This window comes from Neolamprologus multifasciatus, chromosome 23 (genome assembly GCF_963576455.1).
Source record: "Neolamprologus multifasciatus chromosome 23, fNeoMul1.2, whole genome shotgun sequence".
NCBI classification, from domain to species: domain Eukaryota; kingdom Metazoa; phylum Chordata; class Actinopteri; order Cichliformes; family Cichlidae; genus Neolamprologus; species Neolamprologus multifasciatus.
The window spans coordinates 7032284-7052502 of NC_140460.1; the positions used below are offsets into that span (position 1 = coordinate 7032284).

Below are 20219 nucleotides of genomic sequence, written 5' to 3' on the forward strand. Positions count from 1 at the left end.
AACCTTAAATGTATTTTAATGTTGAGTGAACTCAACATAAAACTTGACATTTCTAACCAATAAATTATTATTATTATTATTATTATTATTATAGACCTGGTAATTTTCCCTTTAGTTGAAGGGCAAATTCTCTGTGACTGGGAGATATTTTTTTCTTTTTAAATTATTTTATATATGTAGCAAACACCCCGAGATTACATTCACTGATGACAGTGGCTCGTGTTCTTCTTTTGTTTGTATCTGGGATCCAGTTTAATAAATTTAAATGAACTGATCCAAGATAATGTAATCAAGGCCTGACAGTTATTTATTTAATTTTATAACAAAGATACATTTCTTTGGCACAAGAAGTCAGAATAAATCATTACAAAAACAATGCAAACTAACAGAATCTGTATCTGCACAGCCTAACGGCTGAAATGTTTTAATCATTGGTGTCAGTCCAGAATTTCACAATCAGTGCATCCCTAGGGCTTAGGAATGTAATCCAATAAAATACAGTTGCTCTACTATTCTACCTTACATGGAGCTTTGCATTGGTCCAGAGGAACACAACTCCCATCTGCAACCCTATTTACAAAATGCTGTATTTAATGATTATTGGGAGTTTTTCTTTCTTTCTTTCTTTTTCAGTGGTTAATCTGATTCTTTGTGTCTTTCTGTCTGTATACAATAATATCATGTTGGTTTCAGTTTATATATTCCACTTAATCTTGTGCATTAGCAAGCTGTATGCTAAAAATTTAAACAAAGTGCCTTTACAGTCTGAGCGAGAAAATCAGTTATACTGAGGATTTTAACATACACATACACACATACACTTCCATTTACAATCACTGATATTCAGCGACTCTCTGTAATGTAATTTGAGCCCCAGCTATTTTTTTTAGAAACTGTCCTTTGGTAACTCTACATGCCACCTCAGCCGTCTGGGCCAGGCTAATCCCAGAAATGCTTCATCTACGTGGGCCCATCTGTTCAGCACTGCAGCGTAACTGCTCCGTCCAAGGCTTGCAAATGTGATTAGTCTGAGATTACATCTGTGTGAGTGAAATAAAACTCCCCTCTCAGAATCGGAGCCGTGTGTTTACAGGAGAAAGGGCTAAGCATTGTAGAGCTTTTGCGTCATCAAGTGTAACCCCTGGTCTTTCTCAGATTGTGTGTCTCTGCTCTACATTGCGTCACGTTGGCTGCTGTTTATGTGTAACGTTCCTCGACGCAGCCTGCATGCGTCTGTGTAAGAAAATGCAAAGTGCAGCTTTCTAAATGAATAAGCAGTTGGTTTGTGGGCTCCTTTTACATATTCTAGGAGCGTTTTGGTCTGCATCTCTCCTTTTCTCTCTCTGACCTCCAACCAGTGCCGTTGCTCAGTTGCCAGGGTAACTTTATGCGTGTGTCTGGCACATCCATTCAGCGCAGATGGAACTGCGAAGTCACATGTCGTCACACTCTTCCTCTGATGCCTCCCCAGCCCTGGCACCGTCACTGCAAGTACAAATTTGGTTATGTGCGTGTTCATTTTCAGCATTGCATGCAGACGCCACAAAGCCACCAAAGATCTGTGCTACTACTGGGAGTTATATAACAGGTCGTTGTGCTTGACAAGGAGTTTTGGAACACTGATAATAATATATTGTGTTTTTGATAAACTTTTCTATGCACGAGGTGTTTCGAATGTTACTGGCAGTTAGTGGATGAAGTGGGTGTTGTGGATATGAGCTTGACTAGTTGCCTGCGTACATCACGGCGCGAGAAGAAGATAAGAGACGAGGATAATGCATGCAGAATCTCAGAGGCAGGCACCGCGTTTCACTGCGTAGGATTGAGCAACGTGACTCTATATTTTTTTCCCTTTGCTGTATACCCAACAAATTTTGAGGAAGTCATGTAAAAGTGTCTCTTATTGTTATGAGTGCGTTTGCCATGTGGTTCCTGCTCTGTTGTAATCACAGCTCTTGTTTAGGAGAAGTAGAGGCCACTGGGGGCCGGCGGACACAGGCAGTATTGAAACGGAAACTGGCTGGTGGTTGTATCTCTCACATACACACCCCGCTAAACACACGGTACAATAGGCTGAGCAGTTGCTAGAGGCCTTGAGATTTAACCACTCATGGGAGTGGCTAACACATGAAAGACTAGGCTGGTGTCCACCCATCTCTCAACACTACTAGTGCCTTGCTTCTTAGTTGTGTAACTTTGCTCACTTTCTCTTTCACTATGCTTTCATGTTTTGAGTGGACATGACGCTATTTTAGTTCTGCCTCGTCAGCCTGTATTTCATTCTTCCAGTTATCAGGCAGCAAGACTTACAGTACCTTGTATGTTGTAGTACTTTCATTTATCTAGCCCCATCACCTCCACTTCCTGCTTGCTTATGTCTTCTTCTAAATATGAAGCTCGTAAACATGTCTATCACTTATCATCCATTGTTGTTGAGTGTGACTCATTTTATTGATTTTGATTTTACCGGCCTGTCGTAGATATAACTGTATCAGAATGTATCATATGAAGATTTATTTGTTTGTTTGTTTTAAACAGAACATAGGCCATAAGTGGACACTTGGTAATGTAAAAATCCCATAGCTTGTCCACTGGAGTGCACTCTGACTGTTGCTTACAGTATGCCTCCTTACATTGCTAGAAATTGAATAAACAATAAGCTCATCCCTTTTCCTTCTATGAATAAATATTATGCTATGAAGATAAGACTTAACAGTCCACAACAAGTTGAATTTAGCTCTGCTACTAATCGGCTGGAGTCTTACTGATGGTGCTGCTGAGCACTAACATTTTTAACCCGTTACTTGACTATAATCATTATATATTCTTAAGTAACCTGGAATAAATTATTAAAGACAACTCTCATTTTAAACCTTGGACTTTTAGGAAATCGGGTAATTTTTTTTTCTTTATTAGTTTTTTGCAGTAAAAGAAATTTTCACCAGAGTGTCGAGACTTGCCCGTTGTGATTGCTGCATCACTGCAGCTGTGACACAGCATTCGGTGTTGAATATATTAAACTGATGATCGTCCTATTTGTTTGTGCCATCTTGCACTGCATGGATATTTAAGGGTACATCCATACGTACAGCGTTTTTTTTGTTTGTTTGTTTTTTAATGTTTAAAAAAAGTGCACATTTCCAAAGGTCTTTATCCTGGCAGGAGTTTTCCAAAAGCTTAGTTTTCACTAATCCTATATGCTGTTTATATGTGGATGAAGGCTAAAATGCATTGAAAAAGCAATGTTGAGTAAAATACCGGTGCATATGTGAATGTAGACTCATTCTGGCCTTTCTTGAGGCACAGACTATTGATTTAGCAATATAACGGCACAATATTAGTTCTCGTAAACCATTCTAGTATGGGACTGAGCTAGAGCTGGGCGATATATCGAGTTTTTAAAAAATATCGATATATTTTTATACGAGATATAAGATGTGACAATATCCTTTATATCGATATAGTCTATGTTACGTTATAACTATACTTGTGGAGCCGCAAGTTTGCCTCTCTTTCGTCCACTTTTGTCTTTACGCAACATTACTCGGCCTCGCCCCTCCTTCACTGAACACAAATCCCCCTCCTCCCCCATCGCTTCACCTACAGGAAGCGACAAGATGGACACGGCAAATCTCCGTTAACGAGTTACTGCGCATCGCCCCGTGCGTGGGGCTGGACGCCGTCAACGTGTTAGCTAGCTAACCACGCTAACGAGCTAACCACGCTAACGCCATGCAGCCCAGAGGCGCTGCACGGCCTAAAATCCTTTCATTTTCTCAAAAGTTGACAGCGCGCCTTATGTATGAATTCTGGTTGTGCTTGATGGCCGCGAAGCGATTTTATGTGCTGCACAGCGCTCAGCAATCTGTCAAAAAATGTTTTAGTACGACTTTGGTAAGCTAAGGTGCTGCACCGGTTGATAGATTGTCGGAGCATTACGGCTACCGAGGAGCCTCGCGGAGTGATACGTACTGTGCTTCAACGTAATATTACCGTATTGTGTGTGTGTGTGTATAAGGACCATAAATGGCACCTGTTAAGAGACGTGGTTATGAAGAGGATTTCAAACTCAATGCTGTCAGTCACACAGTAGAAGTTGGGAACAGAGCAGCTGTGAAATCTGTCTTTGTTACTATGCTCTGCATCTTTTAGTTTACATTTTGACTGCACAATTGTGAGCTTTTTGTTATGCACAAAAACAACATTGTTTTCTTTTATTTATGGAGCATTATTATTTAATAAATGCTCATAATTTATTTTTGAGTAAATTTTATGTACATCTATGCTCTATGTTAATAAAAGTGCCTGTGTGACATCTGGGACACAGCTTTGACTAAGAACTCTCTTTTTGTTCTTACTTTATGGCTTAAAAAAAAATATCGAGATATATATCTTATATCGCCGTCCAGGTAAAATATATCGAGATATGAATTTTGGGTCATATCGCCCAGCCCTAGACTGAGCTGAGATGCTTTCATCTCTCTTTTGCTATGCTTTGAGTATGTTGATCGTATTTTTAATAAGTCACCCTAAAGCTGAAATCATCAAAGTGCTGCAGGTGTTGAATTATCAGCTTAAAGTTTTGAAGATGTTGCCTTTTTCAGTATTTCCAGTTAGCTGTGGCCAGTTGGAATACAATATAAGAAATCTGAAGTGCAACCTGTTGAATCAATAATCAGACAGGCTTTTGCTTTTTGAGGTAAGTTTTCAGTGCCTTTTGTCTATCTCTTGATCTGTGTGAATATACTTCCATAAATATAAGGGATGTATTAATGCTTTAGCTCCTATAAGCTAAATAGGAGGAACAGGAACAAAAATTCAGTTCAAATGCCAACAGAGACACTTTGTTAGTATAATAGTTGTTGTCCATCATATACCAAACTAGCAGGACAAGCCTTAAAATCTGGGTATACACTGTGCCAGTTTAAAAAAAAAAAAAAAAAACGGAATATTTTATTGATGCTTGTAGTCAGCAAAATTAGCAAGTGTGTTTTGCAGAGAGCTGTTGTCACTGATGACACACTTCCTAATTTGAAGTGTGAATCTATTGAAACAGGGTGCCAGTACCAGCTCCAGTATTAGTGCATGCAGCATAAAACAAAGGTAGCTTGTAATAATAACCAATTGCTTAAAGCCCTGCACTTCCACTATGTAACTGCATCAGTAATTTCCATCCACTGCTTCCTGTCATAGAAAGCTCAGCAAGTGAGTGCAGCTAGTGGTTCTGAGTTGAGTTATTTGTTTACATTTGGGTTGCACATCACTAGCGCCTAGCATCTCCCCGTTCAGGCCCTGGTTGTACTTCATAGTGATTTTGCCTAAAGTGATAAAACACTTTTTTTTTTTTTTGTTTCCAACTTAAGTGGGAATAGTAGTTATTATTATTATTTTTTTGCAAATCATACTTTGTTGCAAGTTGATGAAGTAACTCCCTTATCAGGCACTAATGCGTCATCACAGGCTGACTTGTGGCTCAGAGACACACCTTGGCTTGTTTCATTGTTGCATGCACTGGGGAACATGAACGCATGGTGTTGCACTCGCAATATCAGTGATATGACATTTTTGTACTGTGTAAACATTTATAGTACTATCACCGTGGACAGTATTACACTAAAAACCATCCATTCTGAACGCCAAAAAATAATCAAACTTCAGAAAAAGTGGAAAAACACAGACGTGAAAACCTTGAGTTTTGTGTTAGTTGGAGTTTAACAGCTGGTTAGTCACAAAATTATGTTAAACGGCAAGTGACTTTGAGCTATTGAGAAGAGTCAAAAATCCTTAGAAAATCCTTTGGGCCTTAGAACAAGATTTAAAAAAAAAAACAAAAAACAAAACAGTAAAAACTTAATTGTTCACAAAAGTTTTGCAAATATTTTTTATTGAACTTATTTTCCTTTTCACTTCTTTATTCCATGACCAGCATTATTTCAAAACTCATGGGTGTTGGTCTGGGTTGGTGTGTCAGGTTAGAGGCATTTGGAGTCATAAACTCCTGAACTGAGTTCAGGGACATCCTATAATAAAAAGCCTTAGTCTTAAAGGCGAACTTGAAAAAGAGTTATGAGGCTTTTCCACTGTTTTTTCTTTTTTAAACTTCTGTGTTGTAGCATGTCCTGAATATTAACTAAAAAAATACAATGGAGGACTAAATGCAAAATGAAATGCAATGCAGCCCTGATCTGCTTAAAGAATTATGTGAAGATTTCTTTGGCGATCTTATGATTTGGGAATTGGGTTACATTTGAATAACCCTGAAGGAAATAATCTCGCTCTTCAAAAGCTTTCAATTAGCAGGGTTTTCTGTTAATATGATTCTGTAGGACAAAATATTCAGAATTACTTTAATTATAGGCATGTTTCACAAATAGGATTAGCTACCATAGTGTCAAGATGGTGGCGGGGCGGAGTAACGGATTTGCAATGCTTGCTGAGCCCGAGGAATCCGATGTTAATAAGACAGAACGTTAGTTGAAAAATTGCTGAGTTAGTGGACGAGGATTGGCACGTGTTCCTGCTCAGAAACGAGGAAGTGAGAGATCTTTGAAGATATTCTGAAAGCTTTTGTGGCAATAATGGCAGGGATTTCAGAGGAGCTGCTTGGAGATGCGCAAAAATTTAAAACGATTATTCAAAACCAGGAAGACCAACTGGATGCACATGAGCAGTGTTTAAAGAGAGATAATGTGGTTATTAGAGGATTAATTTAACCACCAAAGGTAAGGGAATGGTGGGCACAACTGGAGTTGAGATTGAGGTCGCTGATTTTAGTTTAAACTACTTGTAGAAAGTATGTGACTTGCAAAGTGTATTGCTGCTGATGGTGTGTAATAATAAAACGTATTTATTTAGTTTATACTGTCTTTTAAAATTCCCACAGCTATAAACTCCACACTAAACTGGCTCATTATGTATACAGACTTGTGATGTTTGGTTCTCCAAATTAAAAAACAGGATTGTGATGTACTACCCCTCAGGCTGTATTGAACATAAACAGACAGATGCCTCACCCTTCCACTTCCCCCTGCATATTGTCCTGATCCACCGGTCTGTATCGGCGCTGAAGACAAGTCTTTGTGGTCTCACAACAGAGCCTCATCCATCTGTCTGAACCTTGAGTGTTTTTGGCTTTGGGTGCAAAACTGAGAGCCGAGCCACAGCTATCTCACGGAAACTTGTGAACTTGGTCTTGAACCCGGCCAAAGACAATAGATCAGATACAGACAAACACGATTCTAGCTCTGTGTTTTGTTCCATCTTCCTTTCGCTTTATTCTGCTCCCAATGTTTTCACTTCTACTCTTTCCTCCTCATCTGATAGTCAGCAGGTGGGCTTTTTGACCTCAAGCACACTATGAAAATAAGGTGCTGTATCCTCCCCACCTGTTATTTTCTTTTTTCCTTTTTAACTCTCCAGCACCTCTTTGATAAATGAGTAGAGATGATTCATATCCCAGGCAGATGTGTTTCTCTATCATTTCAAAGGATCCATTTAGATTTGTGGTACTAAGAATGATCTCTTTCCTGTCGCCTTTGTCAGGTTTCCCACAAGTTGGGTCTAGGCTTGCACACAGACTTGCTTGCACATGCCTGAAGTTGCGCATGTTGCATCACCAACTGTCAGCCTGGGTATTAATTCATTCTGTGCAGCCTTTTTGTATGTATGCGAAATTATTGCAGGTGTTGAGATTAATGGATTTTTTTTAATTTTATTTAGGATTTTATGAAAACATCTAAAATTTCCACTCTGAGAGCAAATGGTGGAATTTAACTAAATAAGAAATGTGCTTAATATCTAAAGTGATAAACTTGAATACTTTCTAAAAGGCAAACTGACAAAATGGTAAACCTTAATGTCACAAGGAGTTTATTTGACACAAATGGATAGAATAGACAAATATGAACATAAGAAAGTTTATTTTCTTTCTTCCTTTCTTTTAAAAAAAAAAATCTCTTTAACTACATATGCTTCACAGCCATAGACAATATAAAAGATGGATGTTGCTACTGTGAAGCCTCCAGGAAAGGATTTTCGCCATCACCATCTCAGGGTTTTGGAGTGAGGTGTGCTGAGAAAAGGGGCAGGTCTAATTGTGAAACGCACATCCCCATTGGCTAACGACTTGGCACTCACAAGCCAGTGAACATCCTCTAGATAATCATTTATCATAGACCAGGATTTACAAAATTGATCAAAATCTAAAGAAAGGAAAATTGAGAATTTACGGGTCCAAGCATGCTGATTTGCTGCGATGCTTGATCTACAGCTGGACTTGAAATTAGCCTATTTTATTTCCATCCATCCATCTTCATCCGCTTTATCCGAGGCCGGGTCACGGGGGCAGCAGCCTAAGCAGAGAGGCCCAGACCTCCCTCTCCCCAGCCACCTCCTCCAGCTTATCCGGGGGAACACCAAGGCATTCCCAGGCCAGCCGAGAGAGATAATCTCTCCAGCGCTGCCCCGGGGCCTCCTCCTGGTGGGACATGCCCGGAACACCTCACCCAGGAGGCGCCCAGGGGGCATCCTTGTCAGATGCCCGAACCACCTCAGCTGGCTCCTTTCGATGTGGAGCACCAGCGGCTCTACTCTGAGCCCCTCCCGGCTGGCCGAACTTCTCACCCTATGAACTTCTCACCCTATTTTATTTGCTTTTTACTATTTTAAACACCCCAAGGCTGCTGTATGTCATGTATTATCAAAGTAGACTTGAATTAGACTGTAATTTTCAAAATTTGCCTTACTAAAAGAATAACTTCTGTCTGAAAAAGTGCCGAAAGGTACTGTTCCAAAGAAGGCCCAAACCTATATACAGCTTTCCTCCCCTTCACAATTGTTCTGTTTTGTAATTATTTACACCTGTGAGCAATGCCAGACTCTGTATTATATGTAATAAGATGCGTCACCATCTTTTTAAGGCATACAGATTTTTCTTTCCCTCACAACTGGCTCTTATGACAGTAACGGTTGCTGCCTCGATTGACAGGCCTGCGTTTGATTCTGTTTTCCACGTGAAACGCTAACTTGAAGGTTTATTCGGATGTCTTTTGTGCTACAGCTGGAATGACATGAAGGTGGGAGAGTTGTAAGGATTGACAAGAGAAGAGGGAGGGTGACATTGCCGCTGGAAACAATGTCATTCCTATTTATAGTCAATAGATGAATGTTTAGTACCACATGGATCCTGTCTGTACTTGTCCTCTGAGAGAACAGCGGCTCGAACCAACAGCGCCGGTGTAACTCGGGCACTTCATATTATAATTTGTGTGTGTGCAGCTAGCCCCTGGCCATGCCTCTCCTCTGTGTTTGTGTGAGAGAGAGGAGGATCAGAAAAGTGGTGTGAGGGGCTCATTCAGGGAGAGCGGAGATGAGGGGACGGAGGGGGGGAGGGGACTGAAGAGATACAGCTGTTTTTCGAGTCTCAGCTGTTGCTCTTCTTCCATTTGATACAGGCTTGCTTTCCCCCTTTCAAACACACACACCCTAACTAGAAGCACAGCGCTGCATTGTTCTGTCTTGTGAGTAAAAGATAAAATAATCAATCTCTCATAGCTGCTATCAGATGGGAATACAGAGTACTTTCCATATTAGTACGAGAGACAGCAATGACCAGATTTGGAAAAATCTGCCTCTGCTGCTTGACTCTCCGTCTCTGCAGATAATTCGGACGGGTTCAGTTTGATATTTATTTATTTCTTTTTCTGGTTATTCTCGTCCTCTATTGCCTCATTTTTCTGCCCCTTGGCCAGTGTGTGGGTGTCATATTTTAGTCTCCCCTGTGACCTCTGACCTAGTGACTTAGAGCGAACAGCTGTGTATGTGTTCACAGGCACACTTGTTAGTTTCTCCCTCGGCCTCTCTCTCTCAGCAGCAATCCCTTTTTTGTGCGTTTTTAAGTTGTAATTACTCGTTTTATCAGGCCCTGGAGATAGGGCAGTGCCATGTTAAGGGGAAGTCATGCATGCAGCACTCTGTGTGAGTACGTGTTAATCTGTATGGGAAGCCCGCTACCTCAGTCTTGCTCAGTTAAGCAAGTTCAAAGTGACTTGAATTGTAGATAAAAACTGAAACTTAAGGTCTGTGTTTAAAGCCAAAGCCCTTTCCTCTTTTGTCATACTGAACACTTGGCTTTGCAGACTTATACACACACAGGATGTAACTCTGACAATAGCTAGCCGGCAGAGTGTTTGTTTTCGAAAAGCCTGCTGAATCTGACGTTAAGTTTTGGCTCGGAGCAGCTCTTTTGTGTCAATAGTCTGAACAGATAAGGAACAACTAAAAGAGGACGGGGGTTGTAGGAGGAAGATGAGCTCATTGTTGCAGGGATGCTGAATTCTTCTGTTTGTTTGGAATGTCTTATTTAGTGGATTATACAGTACACTGAAGGAGAATATCCTTCTTACGCTCTCAGTAAAGCTCACTGATTTGATCTTTGATCTCATCCTGCCTCATAAAGGCACTTTTTTTTTTTGTGGTTAAAGTTTGGCTGTGAGGTAGGCCTGCTTGCTTAGGGCCACAAATACAAGGCTTGTTTGTTGTTGAATGGTTTCTTTTGTGTCTTTTGAAATATGCATTTGTTGAAATTAATAGAAAAATAGTATTAGTGTTTCTTGGTGCTTGCTGTAAAGACAAAAACAAAAGACAACATGAGAGCAGTGTTGAAAAAGGTAAAGCAGAAAAATAATAGTTTTATCCTTATTATCCGTCATGGATAATTCTAATTAATTTAAAATTTCAGTCCCTTATAAAGCCATACTTGTGCCAAAGAAAAAACTGGCACCAAAAGCTGATGGTTGGAGCGTGTGCACAAATTAAATTCAAATTATAACAGGTGTTGATGGAGAAGCATTAAGATCTTGTGCCTTTTTTTTTTTTTTCTTTAAATGCAACTATGATTCTGACCAGCTTCCTGTGCAGGGATATAGAGTTTGGCATGTCTAAAAGGAGGTTTTGTTGTACCAGCACCGTGGGAGTTTGTGCGTACTCCTGCGCTGACATAATTGTATGGTTTGTCAGGTTGCAGCATGCAATGTCTTTTAGCTGTGAGGGCCCACCCGGTATCCAGTCCTGGGAAAGGCTGTGTTTTTCTTTTTGTGGTACCATCAGTGTAGATGTGGCACAGTCTCATTTTTGTGCATGGACCATTTCTTTGTTGCTCCACCATTGATATGTGGTCATTTCTTAACTTAAAGAAGGAAAATATGTTCACATATTTAATACTAACATCGTAGACTGGGTTAACAAGTTGTAAAGATGGGAATTAGTGTGTGATTTGATTGAAACTGATTTTCATTAAATCCTCACAATCGTAGATTCAGCATCTGGGTTGCGAGTTTTTCTTACAGTTTAACAGTAGTTCACTTAATGTTTCGAACACTAGGTGACCTTTAGGAAAAAGTTTGACTGAAATCGTTCAAACTCAGGCAGGCACTATTACCCTGGTTTTTATCTGTTCATCAGAATAAAAGCCAAGCAATTTTGCTCAAGTTTTGCTCTCAAGATCGGCCACAGTAGGTTTTGCTTTGTCATCAGTAAAGTGCCCACAAAGCTTACAGTTTTGTTCCTTTTGCAGGTTTTTGTTCTTTTGCGAAGTAAACTTTTAGGGACTTTAAAAACAAACAAACAAACAAAACAACAGAAAGGAGCCATGGACTGAGAGGGAGAGGAAAAAACTCTACACTAAACTCCTGTGACTAAAATTTCAGATGACATATTTACAGCACTGACTTAAAGCTGTGCATAGGCAAAACAGATGCTAAGAGAAGGAGATGGTTTCTTTTTGTAGTTTCAAATTTAGTGCTCACATCAGGCTGGACTGAAAGCTTGTCTACCTGAAGGTAGATGATTCATTTTGATCATGTGATTAGAATTCTTTCTCCAGTCTTTCAGCCTGTTGCTTTACATTTCATGGAACAACTGAGAAACATTAATGGCATGAAATTAGTCTATAATATTAGAATATATGTCCCTACCTGTATTTGAAATGGTAGGAACATGCTTATTTTCTCGTAATGCGGCAGGTTCTTCAGGCTCCCTCATGTCCACACACTCAGAATCAAAATCAGAAGACTTTATTTATCCCTAAGGGGCAATTAACAACCAACAGAGAGAGTACAGTGATAAAGCAAAGCTACCTAATAAAACTGTGAACCAAAGACTTTATGAGAACTTTAAGAGGTTAATAAAGATGATAAAAAAAAAAAAAAAAACAGAAAAAGGGGCAAGAGAAAAACCTGTCACACCTTGCATCCTAAAGTAATTGTTTCCAAAGCATTTTTGTCCACCTTTCAATATGATTGTAATCTACAATTACCTTCTTTGAATGTGAACTTGAGTCAGTTCGGAAGTGGGGTTAGCATTAACAATCTCCGGATGATGGAAATTTTATTTTTTTGTTTCCAACGTGATGCGTCATTGGCCCTAAATGATAGCAAAGGGAATAGCAACCTTTGTGAAGGGGAAATGAAACGATTAGTGTTGCAAACCACCAATACAAATAAAATACCCGGGAATAAGGACAAAGGAAAAAGTCAGTGGAAACTACTGAAACTGCTACTTTCCTCGTTGCTTCTGCTTTATTGGCGACGTCAACAGCCCTCAGCCTGTTTGCATCATCTGACAGGAGAAGTTGGCTAATATTCGTGCAGTACCACTTTGAACAGGTACTTGGAAACCAAGCATTTCTTTCACATTGAGAAAACGCTCAGGCCATTTTAAAAGAGCATGGGACCTGAAGTGGAGGTAGCAAGACTTTTTCTTTTCCTTTTAACTGTGTGAAACTGTCTGAGAAGATGATACGGGGGTCCTTTTATGCTACTGGACTATAAACGAAAGAAAATGCAGATCCAGATTCCCACAGATGTGCCTTAATTTAAAGGATTGACAACATGTCTGATGGCATAGAAGCTGCTTTTTGCAGTGGTTAAAATCTTTTTCTTGTGGGCGCAACATATGCCTAATAGAGTAGGGTGATATGACATTGTGCATGGAAGTTATACAAAAATGTAACAGTGCAAATGCAAATTCCTTGCTGACAGTTTAACCAAAAGGCATTTCCAATGGAAACTGGCCGACATATCCTCAGCATAACCATGTATAATAGCCACAAAACTTAAAAAGAGCTTATACACACACAATACGGTAATATTATGTTGAAGCACAGTAGTATCACTCCGCGGGGCTCCTACCTACGATAGCCGTAATCCTCTGACAATCCATCAAGCAGTGAGGGTTTGTATCTTAGCAAAGTCGTACTAAAACAGTTGGCAGATTTTCGAGCGCCGTGTACCACATAAAATTGTTTCGAGGTCAGTAAACACAACCAGAATTCATACATAAGTCACACGGGATTATAAGGGGCACTGTCGATTTTCAGAAAAATCAAAGGATTGATTTTAAGTGTGCCGTATTGGTATTTTCCAAAAAACACGGTAATAACGACGGCCCGCTAGCATGCTCTACCAAAAATAGTACTTTGTTGTGTATCTGAAGCGATATGACAAAAATCTCATATCCCATATAAGATATTTATCGTCCTGACAATGATATAAATCACAAAAATGTAATATTTTCTGTAAATTCTGTGAATCTTGGGCAACTTGACTTGCGTTTAGTTTTTCCAGCTCGGCGTCCTTTACCTGGATTCGAGTGTTTTAACTGATGCATAAAACTATACATTTTTAGACATAAGTTGTAACGGCCACCATTTTCTCTCAAAGTTTGAGTCTAAGGTTTATTTTTTAGCACCTGACAGCTCTTTTTTTTGCTTCTCATCCATAAACTCTCTGCATACTCTTTCATGTGATTCGGTTTATTTTGAAAAGTCTCAACAGGATCTTGAGCTTTATTGTGAAAGGTTTACGTGGATAACAAAGAAGCGGACAGCGGAGCCACGCGATGGTTTTACCGTCATTGTTGCTAACGAAAACAGGCATTGTCAGCCCATAGTGTGGTTATATTAAATATAAGAGAAAGAGAGAACTTTAAGAAATTAATATAGCCACTAAGGTGACTGTCAAAACGACGAAAAATATTGTTGTAAACAGTTTATTTTACGACATCACGAAACAAACGAAAGCATAATAGGAAACGATAGACGTTTTTATATCGTTGTCTGATATATGGTTATATCAAACGGCCCTAGTATGATATGGCCCAGCCCTAATGCCTAATGATCACTATCCTATGATCTCTATAGTGCCTCTTTATTTTATCTTAACCTTAGAGCTCCCAAGTTTGAGAATGAAGGATTTGTGCTTCCTTTTTTATTTTTATTTTTTTAAAATAGGATAGGTGATTATACAACTTCTTATCTTCTGAAAATTTGGTCAAAAATTACATGTGCAACATTAGTGGCTTGCTGTGCTGGAGTTTGGGCCCTGCTCATGTGTCTCTTGTTTACATATTTACACAAACCAGTTACCACACACTGATAGATTGTTGACTTTATATAAGAGACTGCATCATCTTTTCTCTTCTGCACACACGATGAAATATCACCTTAGCCCCAAAGTGTCTTTTGATGATCTGACACTAAAATGCCTCTGCATTACGCAGTTGAGATGGCAAAGTTGATCAAGCCAACTTATCACCACATGTTGGCTCCAGACAGATGGTTCCTTTCTGCAAAAGCAGTTTATTAGCCACATGATTTTATTCAGTTCTGAGACTGCCACCACCCACACGTCATCTCCGCTCAGCCCACTGATGTGTCATCGTGTTCTTAAGCAAGGGCTTTGGAGTTGACGTCACGCCGCAATGCATTATGGGAGCGCAGCGCCATTTTCGGGGTCTACGAATCCAAACCCCTATTCACTTTGCTGGAACGACGACGACAAGAATCATGCTTAAAAGCAGCTCAAAAGAAAACTGACGGTATAGAGACCGATTGCGTCCAGAGGCGAAGCAGCGTTACTTGAAAAAAATAGAGTGTATCGCAAATCTGGACCCGTACGAAATACGGCAGTGGAGTAAAGACCCAGACGACCTACCGCCACTGTCCTACCCCGATGTCTTCGCCTATCTTGTTTGTGGAGTAAGCGCCTACACAGCGAACCAGTTCCGAAATTACAAGTCACTGGAGGCGCACATCCAATTTACCAACGGCTGGGTGCAAGATTTGGGTATTTTCAAGCCGCCAAACTCTGAGTACGTCGTCATTCATACCAAGGTAAGTCAGCTGAAGCGCATCAAGTGTAATAGCCATTTTCCACCCCCCACCATAATTAATGTTATACATTTATCATCGAACTGCTAAAATATCGTTATCATATTATGTGCCCATAATTGTAAAGTAGATGCAAATTAACACATTGATTAACACATCGCAAACTGCCAATTACTCGCTCGACATGGATTCTTAGGTGTGCAATGGCTCGTGTATTTTCAATGTCCTTGGCATCTAGTTGACAGAAGCCCCTTGTAAATGCTGGGATCTTAACCTCCGCACACATCATTCCCACTGCATCTCTGATGTCAAAGCCTCTGTCAGCCAAAACTACATCCCCTGGTAACAGCTTGTTAAGTATGCCACATTGCTCTGTGATGTGTTTATCTAATGCACGGCCCCCCCACCCCTTAGAAATGAATGAAATTGAACCTTGTGGAGTAATCCCGATCAGATATTTCATGGTGTGTGTACCCTTGTAGTGTGAGTACATTTGAGCACGAGCCTTTAAATTAGATGGTCGTTCTGTACGAATTTCAAAACAGTCTACAATGATGGCTACCCGATTTCCAAAAGTTTCCGTAAATTGTGGAGGCATTGTTGCTTGCAAACAGTGCCTCTCTGGCCAGTGTACAAGTAATCCAAAGCGAGCATACAATACGTCTATTGTATCAGCAAAGATGGAAGAAAGAGTTTTGTGGGAGACATTGAATAGATAACAAAGATGCTGAACAGGAAGATCAAGTCTAAGTCGCATAAGTGTGAGTAAAAGCATTTGGAAATGCGACAGTTTCTTTGATGCTGGTAGGAAAGCTTTTACATTCTCGAACACGGACATAAAAATAGCAAAACAAGTAAAACCAGTGTAATATTTCACTTTTTCCATATCATCCTTTAAAAAGTTTTCATTCAGCTCTGTCTTGTCCAACTTTTATTTAAGCTTTCTGTTCTCCTCCAGCAGCCGGTTTATTTCTGCTCTGCTCTGTACACAGCGCACACAATCATTTGTCAGTCTTTGATCTTCTGTCTGTTTCTCTCTGATATCACTGTTTTCTGCATCTGCACCCGTTACCTCTGCTTCTACTTGTCCAAGACAAATTTGGCCCTCAGCCAAAATAACAAGGTTGTTATGGAGTTGCTCTTCTGTGGTGTCCATCTCTGGCTGCTCTCCTGTGTTGTCCATCTCTGGCTGCTCTTCTGTGGTAACTTCTGCTGTGGCTTCACCTTCACATTCTGCAGCTCCATTGTGAAAGCCTGTCCAATAAAAAGAGTGCAAATACACAAGGGAATTTTGTGTATTTGCACTGTGGTTTATACATTAAGGCAGTATGAATACTCAAATGTTTGTGTTAATTGACTAAGATCAACTTTTAAAATAAGAGATTGTGGTTGGGGGTGCGGTTGTTGTTTACCTCCTACTAGTGCTTTTTTTTTGTTGCCGTTGTGTTCGCCTCTGTGACGGTCTGAATGTGATGTTCGGATTTCGGAGTGCCCCATGTGTAGCGTTGGTACCCAGTCTGGATTTGTTTGATCCATTTCATAGGCAGGCTTCCCTATAGTTGTGCAAAAGAATTAGCGAATCTTTACATAGCACATATGTCTGCAAAGTCACTCCATTCATGTTTGATCGCAATTTCTATAACTTCCGAGACCACCAACGATAATATTATTCAGCTATAAAGTGTGATATGAACATATCTAGCACTTACCAGAATGAAAATGTCTGGAGCACACCAAGTGATATTTGGAGATGGAACAGAACTTGATATCAGCTCGTCTCACGGCTGCTATCCAGGCTCGACGCCTTCGTTTGGTAACATCCGATACATGAGCTCCTTGATATTGCTTCCAGGTTGGGAAAGCATAAAAAGACAACCCAAGCTTATTCCCGTGCCGATCGTAAGATCGAACATTGCAGCCGACCACACAGCAAGTACGAACCATGGCTGTGCTTTCGCTCCTTCGTCGTTTGCTCTTAGACCCCGAAAATGGCGGATCAGGCCAAAATCCTTTCCACGCCCACCCCCGTGACATCACGCTCCAAAGCCCTATCTGTGGTGGAATGCCGCTCATTGTGATGCACCAGGGTCTGTCGCTAAGGTGTGATTGATTGATTAATAATAAATGTCTGTCCTGTGAGGCTTTCATACTGACTGAAAATTTGTTCATACAGCTATCAGTGTATTTTTTTTGTTTTGCTTTTTTTGTCCATGTTGTTACTGATGAGAGTAGTAAGTGGTGATTAGCTGGACATTATGGACAATGCTGGGCATCCTCTGCACACGGCCATAAACAACCGGAGGTGTCTGTTCAGTGACAGGTTGCTTAATATATATACTGCATAATATAACGATTTCACTCAGCAATTGTGTCTTTACTTGGTGTCCAACAAGAGGTTTCACTCTTGTGCCAGCCCTCAGAGACTCATAGAGGAAGACATAGAGATCATATCAGTTTCCTCTAAGCATTACTGCTCTGACTGACTGCTCTGTTGCCCTATATTGTTACCATGTCCTTTCCTTGTTAATAGTCCATGCAGGGAATGACCACAGACAACAGTACTGCTGCCAGCTTCTCGCTTCCTCTCCCTCCCCGCTTCCTCTCCTACTGTTTTTTCCCCCCCCCCCACTCAACTGTCACCATGCTCAGGTCGCCCAGGCCTCAGCAGCAGAGTTAAACTTGGTCCGGGCAGCCTGCCTGCTCCCATTTGGGCCACAAATCAGGCTGAAGTCAGCACACACACACAGATACACTCAAACTGTAGGCCCTTTCCCTGCCCACACGTGACAGCCTGCCGCTCTGAGGCCCTGCCACATGCCGCTACTCACAAGCTTGGCACTGTATCCTCTTTTCAGTTCATTTGATGGATAGTCAGATACAGTTATACAGACCAGTTGGGCCTTGTATTTGCTTTTGGTAGCTGAGTTTTTTTTTTTTTTTTTTTTTTTTTTTTTTTTTAGTATTTCATTATTTCAGAGGTTGCTTATAGCTGTAGGTAAAAGCTAGGTCACTGTAAAATGTTAACTATAGGTGTTATCTATGTCTGTGAGCATTGTACCTACAGAGCCTGCCTGTGTCACTGGGGGATGTGCGATGAGAAAAGACAGAAGACAGCCTGTCTTTAAAGCGTGAGCTCTAATTATCCCCCTGAAAGCTGTAGAGATCAAGCAAGCAGGGGTGAAAGAGCAAGGGAGGAAAGTTTATCTAAAACATTTTTTTTTTTTTTTTTTTTTTTTTTTTAAGAAAAACATCAACACTGGCTTAGAATTGGGTTTAGATGTGTGACATGTACACCCCCTCCCTCCCAAAACAAAACAAAAAACACGATCAGCTGATCAGAATCACAATCAGCTGACGGCCATAAAAATGTTTAGACAACTGAAAGACTTGTTGAAGGCATTTAATTGTACGTACAGAAGGTAATTACTTTAGATTGTGATATATTCATTATAATTCAGAGATAATTTTATATGGACAGTTGTTTTGAATACTTTTTGTTACCTGATATAAAATACACATTTTGTGTTGTTGCTGATTGGCCTTTTTTAAAATTCAGACACTGCACACTGATTGGAGGGGGGGATTTGACTCAAATAAGGTTAAGTTAAATGTTTTGAAAAAGTGCAGGTGTATTTACAAGTGTAAAATTGATCATCCTTTTTTTGTGCTTCATGTCCTACCTTTTTAAGACCCTCTTTGTCCTCTGCTGTCTATCTTTCCACTACATCGCAGTAATTTCCCATCACAAATAGACCCAGATGCTCAAAAAATGATGGCCCACTATGGTAGATGGTACATTGCTGTTAATTCACTGTCTGGAAAATCTGTGTTCTCACTGGGTTTGTTGCCTATTGATTTTCTGAAGAAGAAAAAACCAAAAAACCCAACGTGCCTTTGTTAGATGATACGGCACCATTAAACTTATTTTCTTTTTGTTTGCATTATGTTGCTCTAATAAATCAGATGCATGCGAGCGTCTTGTCTGGAAGAGTGGCTGTATTTGGGATATAGAATTATCTTCTCACTTCCTCTTGTGCGAACTTAATAAAAACTGTATCGACCGAGCAACGGGAATACCGCATGCTGTAATAGCAAACTGGGGAATTACTCAAAAGTATAGCCTGTGTGTGTCTCTGTGTGTGTCATAAAATGCAGAAACTCCCTGCACCCCTGACTGGTGTTTAAAATTTGAGTGGATGGAGAACATTGCTTTTATGTTCACATCAAAGTGTAATTGTAGTGTTATGACAGTTTTTGGTTTCGGTCCTCCTGTTCCTATAAATGTTTTCCCTTATCCACTTCTGCTGGTCTAAACTGCCATGGAATTACCACTGTCCCGTTATTGACCTTCATGAAGGGCTGAACATCACTGGCATGTTAAGTGATCATGTGAAGGGGCTGTTAGTCGTGTTCCCTCGACAACACACACAGACATTATTGTCCCTCCGCAGGCATTGTCACCAACTTCTGCTTATACAGCCAACCTGCTGAGTGAAAGCGGTGTCTATCGATCCATGGCGACACGCTGCTGTAATGCGTGTGTGTGTGTGTGTGTGTGTGTGTGTGTGTGTGAGAGAGAGAGAGATCGTCCGGGCTTCTCTTAGCTCCAGATCAATACTGTCCTGCTGTCCCCCAGGAGGCTTGATGAGAGCCCAGAGAAAGCGAGAACAACCTCGACTCAGTCTTCCATGGCATCACATTAAATGAAATGCCACCAACAAGCTCTCTGGTGATTAGCAAGCTTCACATAATGCATGAGCTAAATTAAAAGTAACACTTTCTCTGTTTCTGTAAAGCAGTAGTGAACAGGAAATACAGTCATGTAAGAAGTCTGGAGGCAAGACGGAAGACGAGGTTTGCACTTGATGTGTGTGCTTGGCTGCAGATGGTCTGCAATAGGAGTTTATGAGGATATGGGTTTTAGAGGAGTGAGGCTGACAAGATATTACTTATAATATTTTAAAACTATACTGCAGCAAGAACTCAGCCATATAGAGCTATTTCATGTAATAATTTATATAACTTCCATTGCTAAGTGCTGCTGTAATTGTTA

The 20219-nt window shown here is 40.4% G+C and overlaps 2 protein-coding genes across 2 annotated transcripts in view; one reads left to right on the plus strand and one right to left on the minus strand.

Annotated features, from left to right (window-relative positions):
* Positions 1-20219, plus strand: part of coa7 (cytochrome c oxidase assembly factor 7) — a 29302-nt gene that overhangs the window by 4615 nt on the left and 4468 nt on the right. The window lies entirely within an intron of this gene.
* On the minus strand, positions 15267-16716 carry LOC146490896 (uncharacterized). The gene is made up of 2 exons (XM_085150243.1): positions 16579-16716; positions 15267-16420 (listed from the first exon to the last, which is right to left on the minus strand). The coding sequence occupies exon 2, from the start codon at positions 16050-16052 to the stop codon at positions 15267-15269; it is 786 nt and encodes a 261-aa protein (XP_085006369.1). The 5' UTR covers positions 16053-16420; positions 16579-16716.

Coding starts and splice junctions, on each gene's coding strand:
- LOC146490896 (XM_085150243.1), bottom strand. CDS start 16,052: ATGGAAAAAGTGAAATATTACACTGGTTTTACTTGTTTTGCTATTTTT.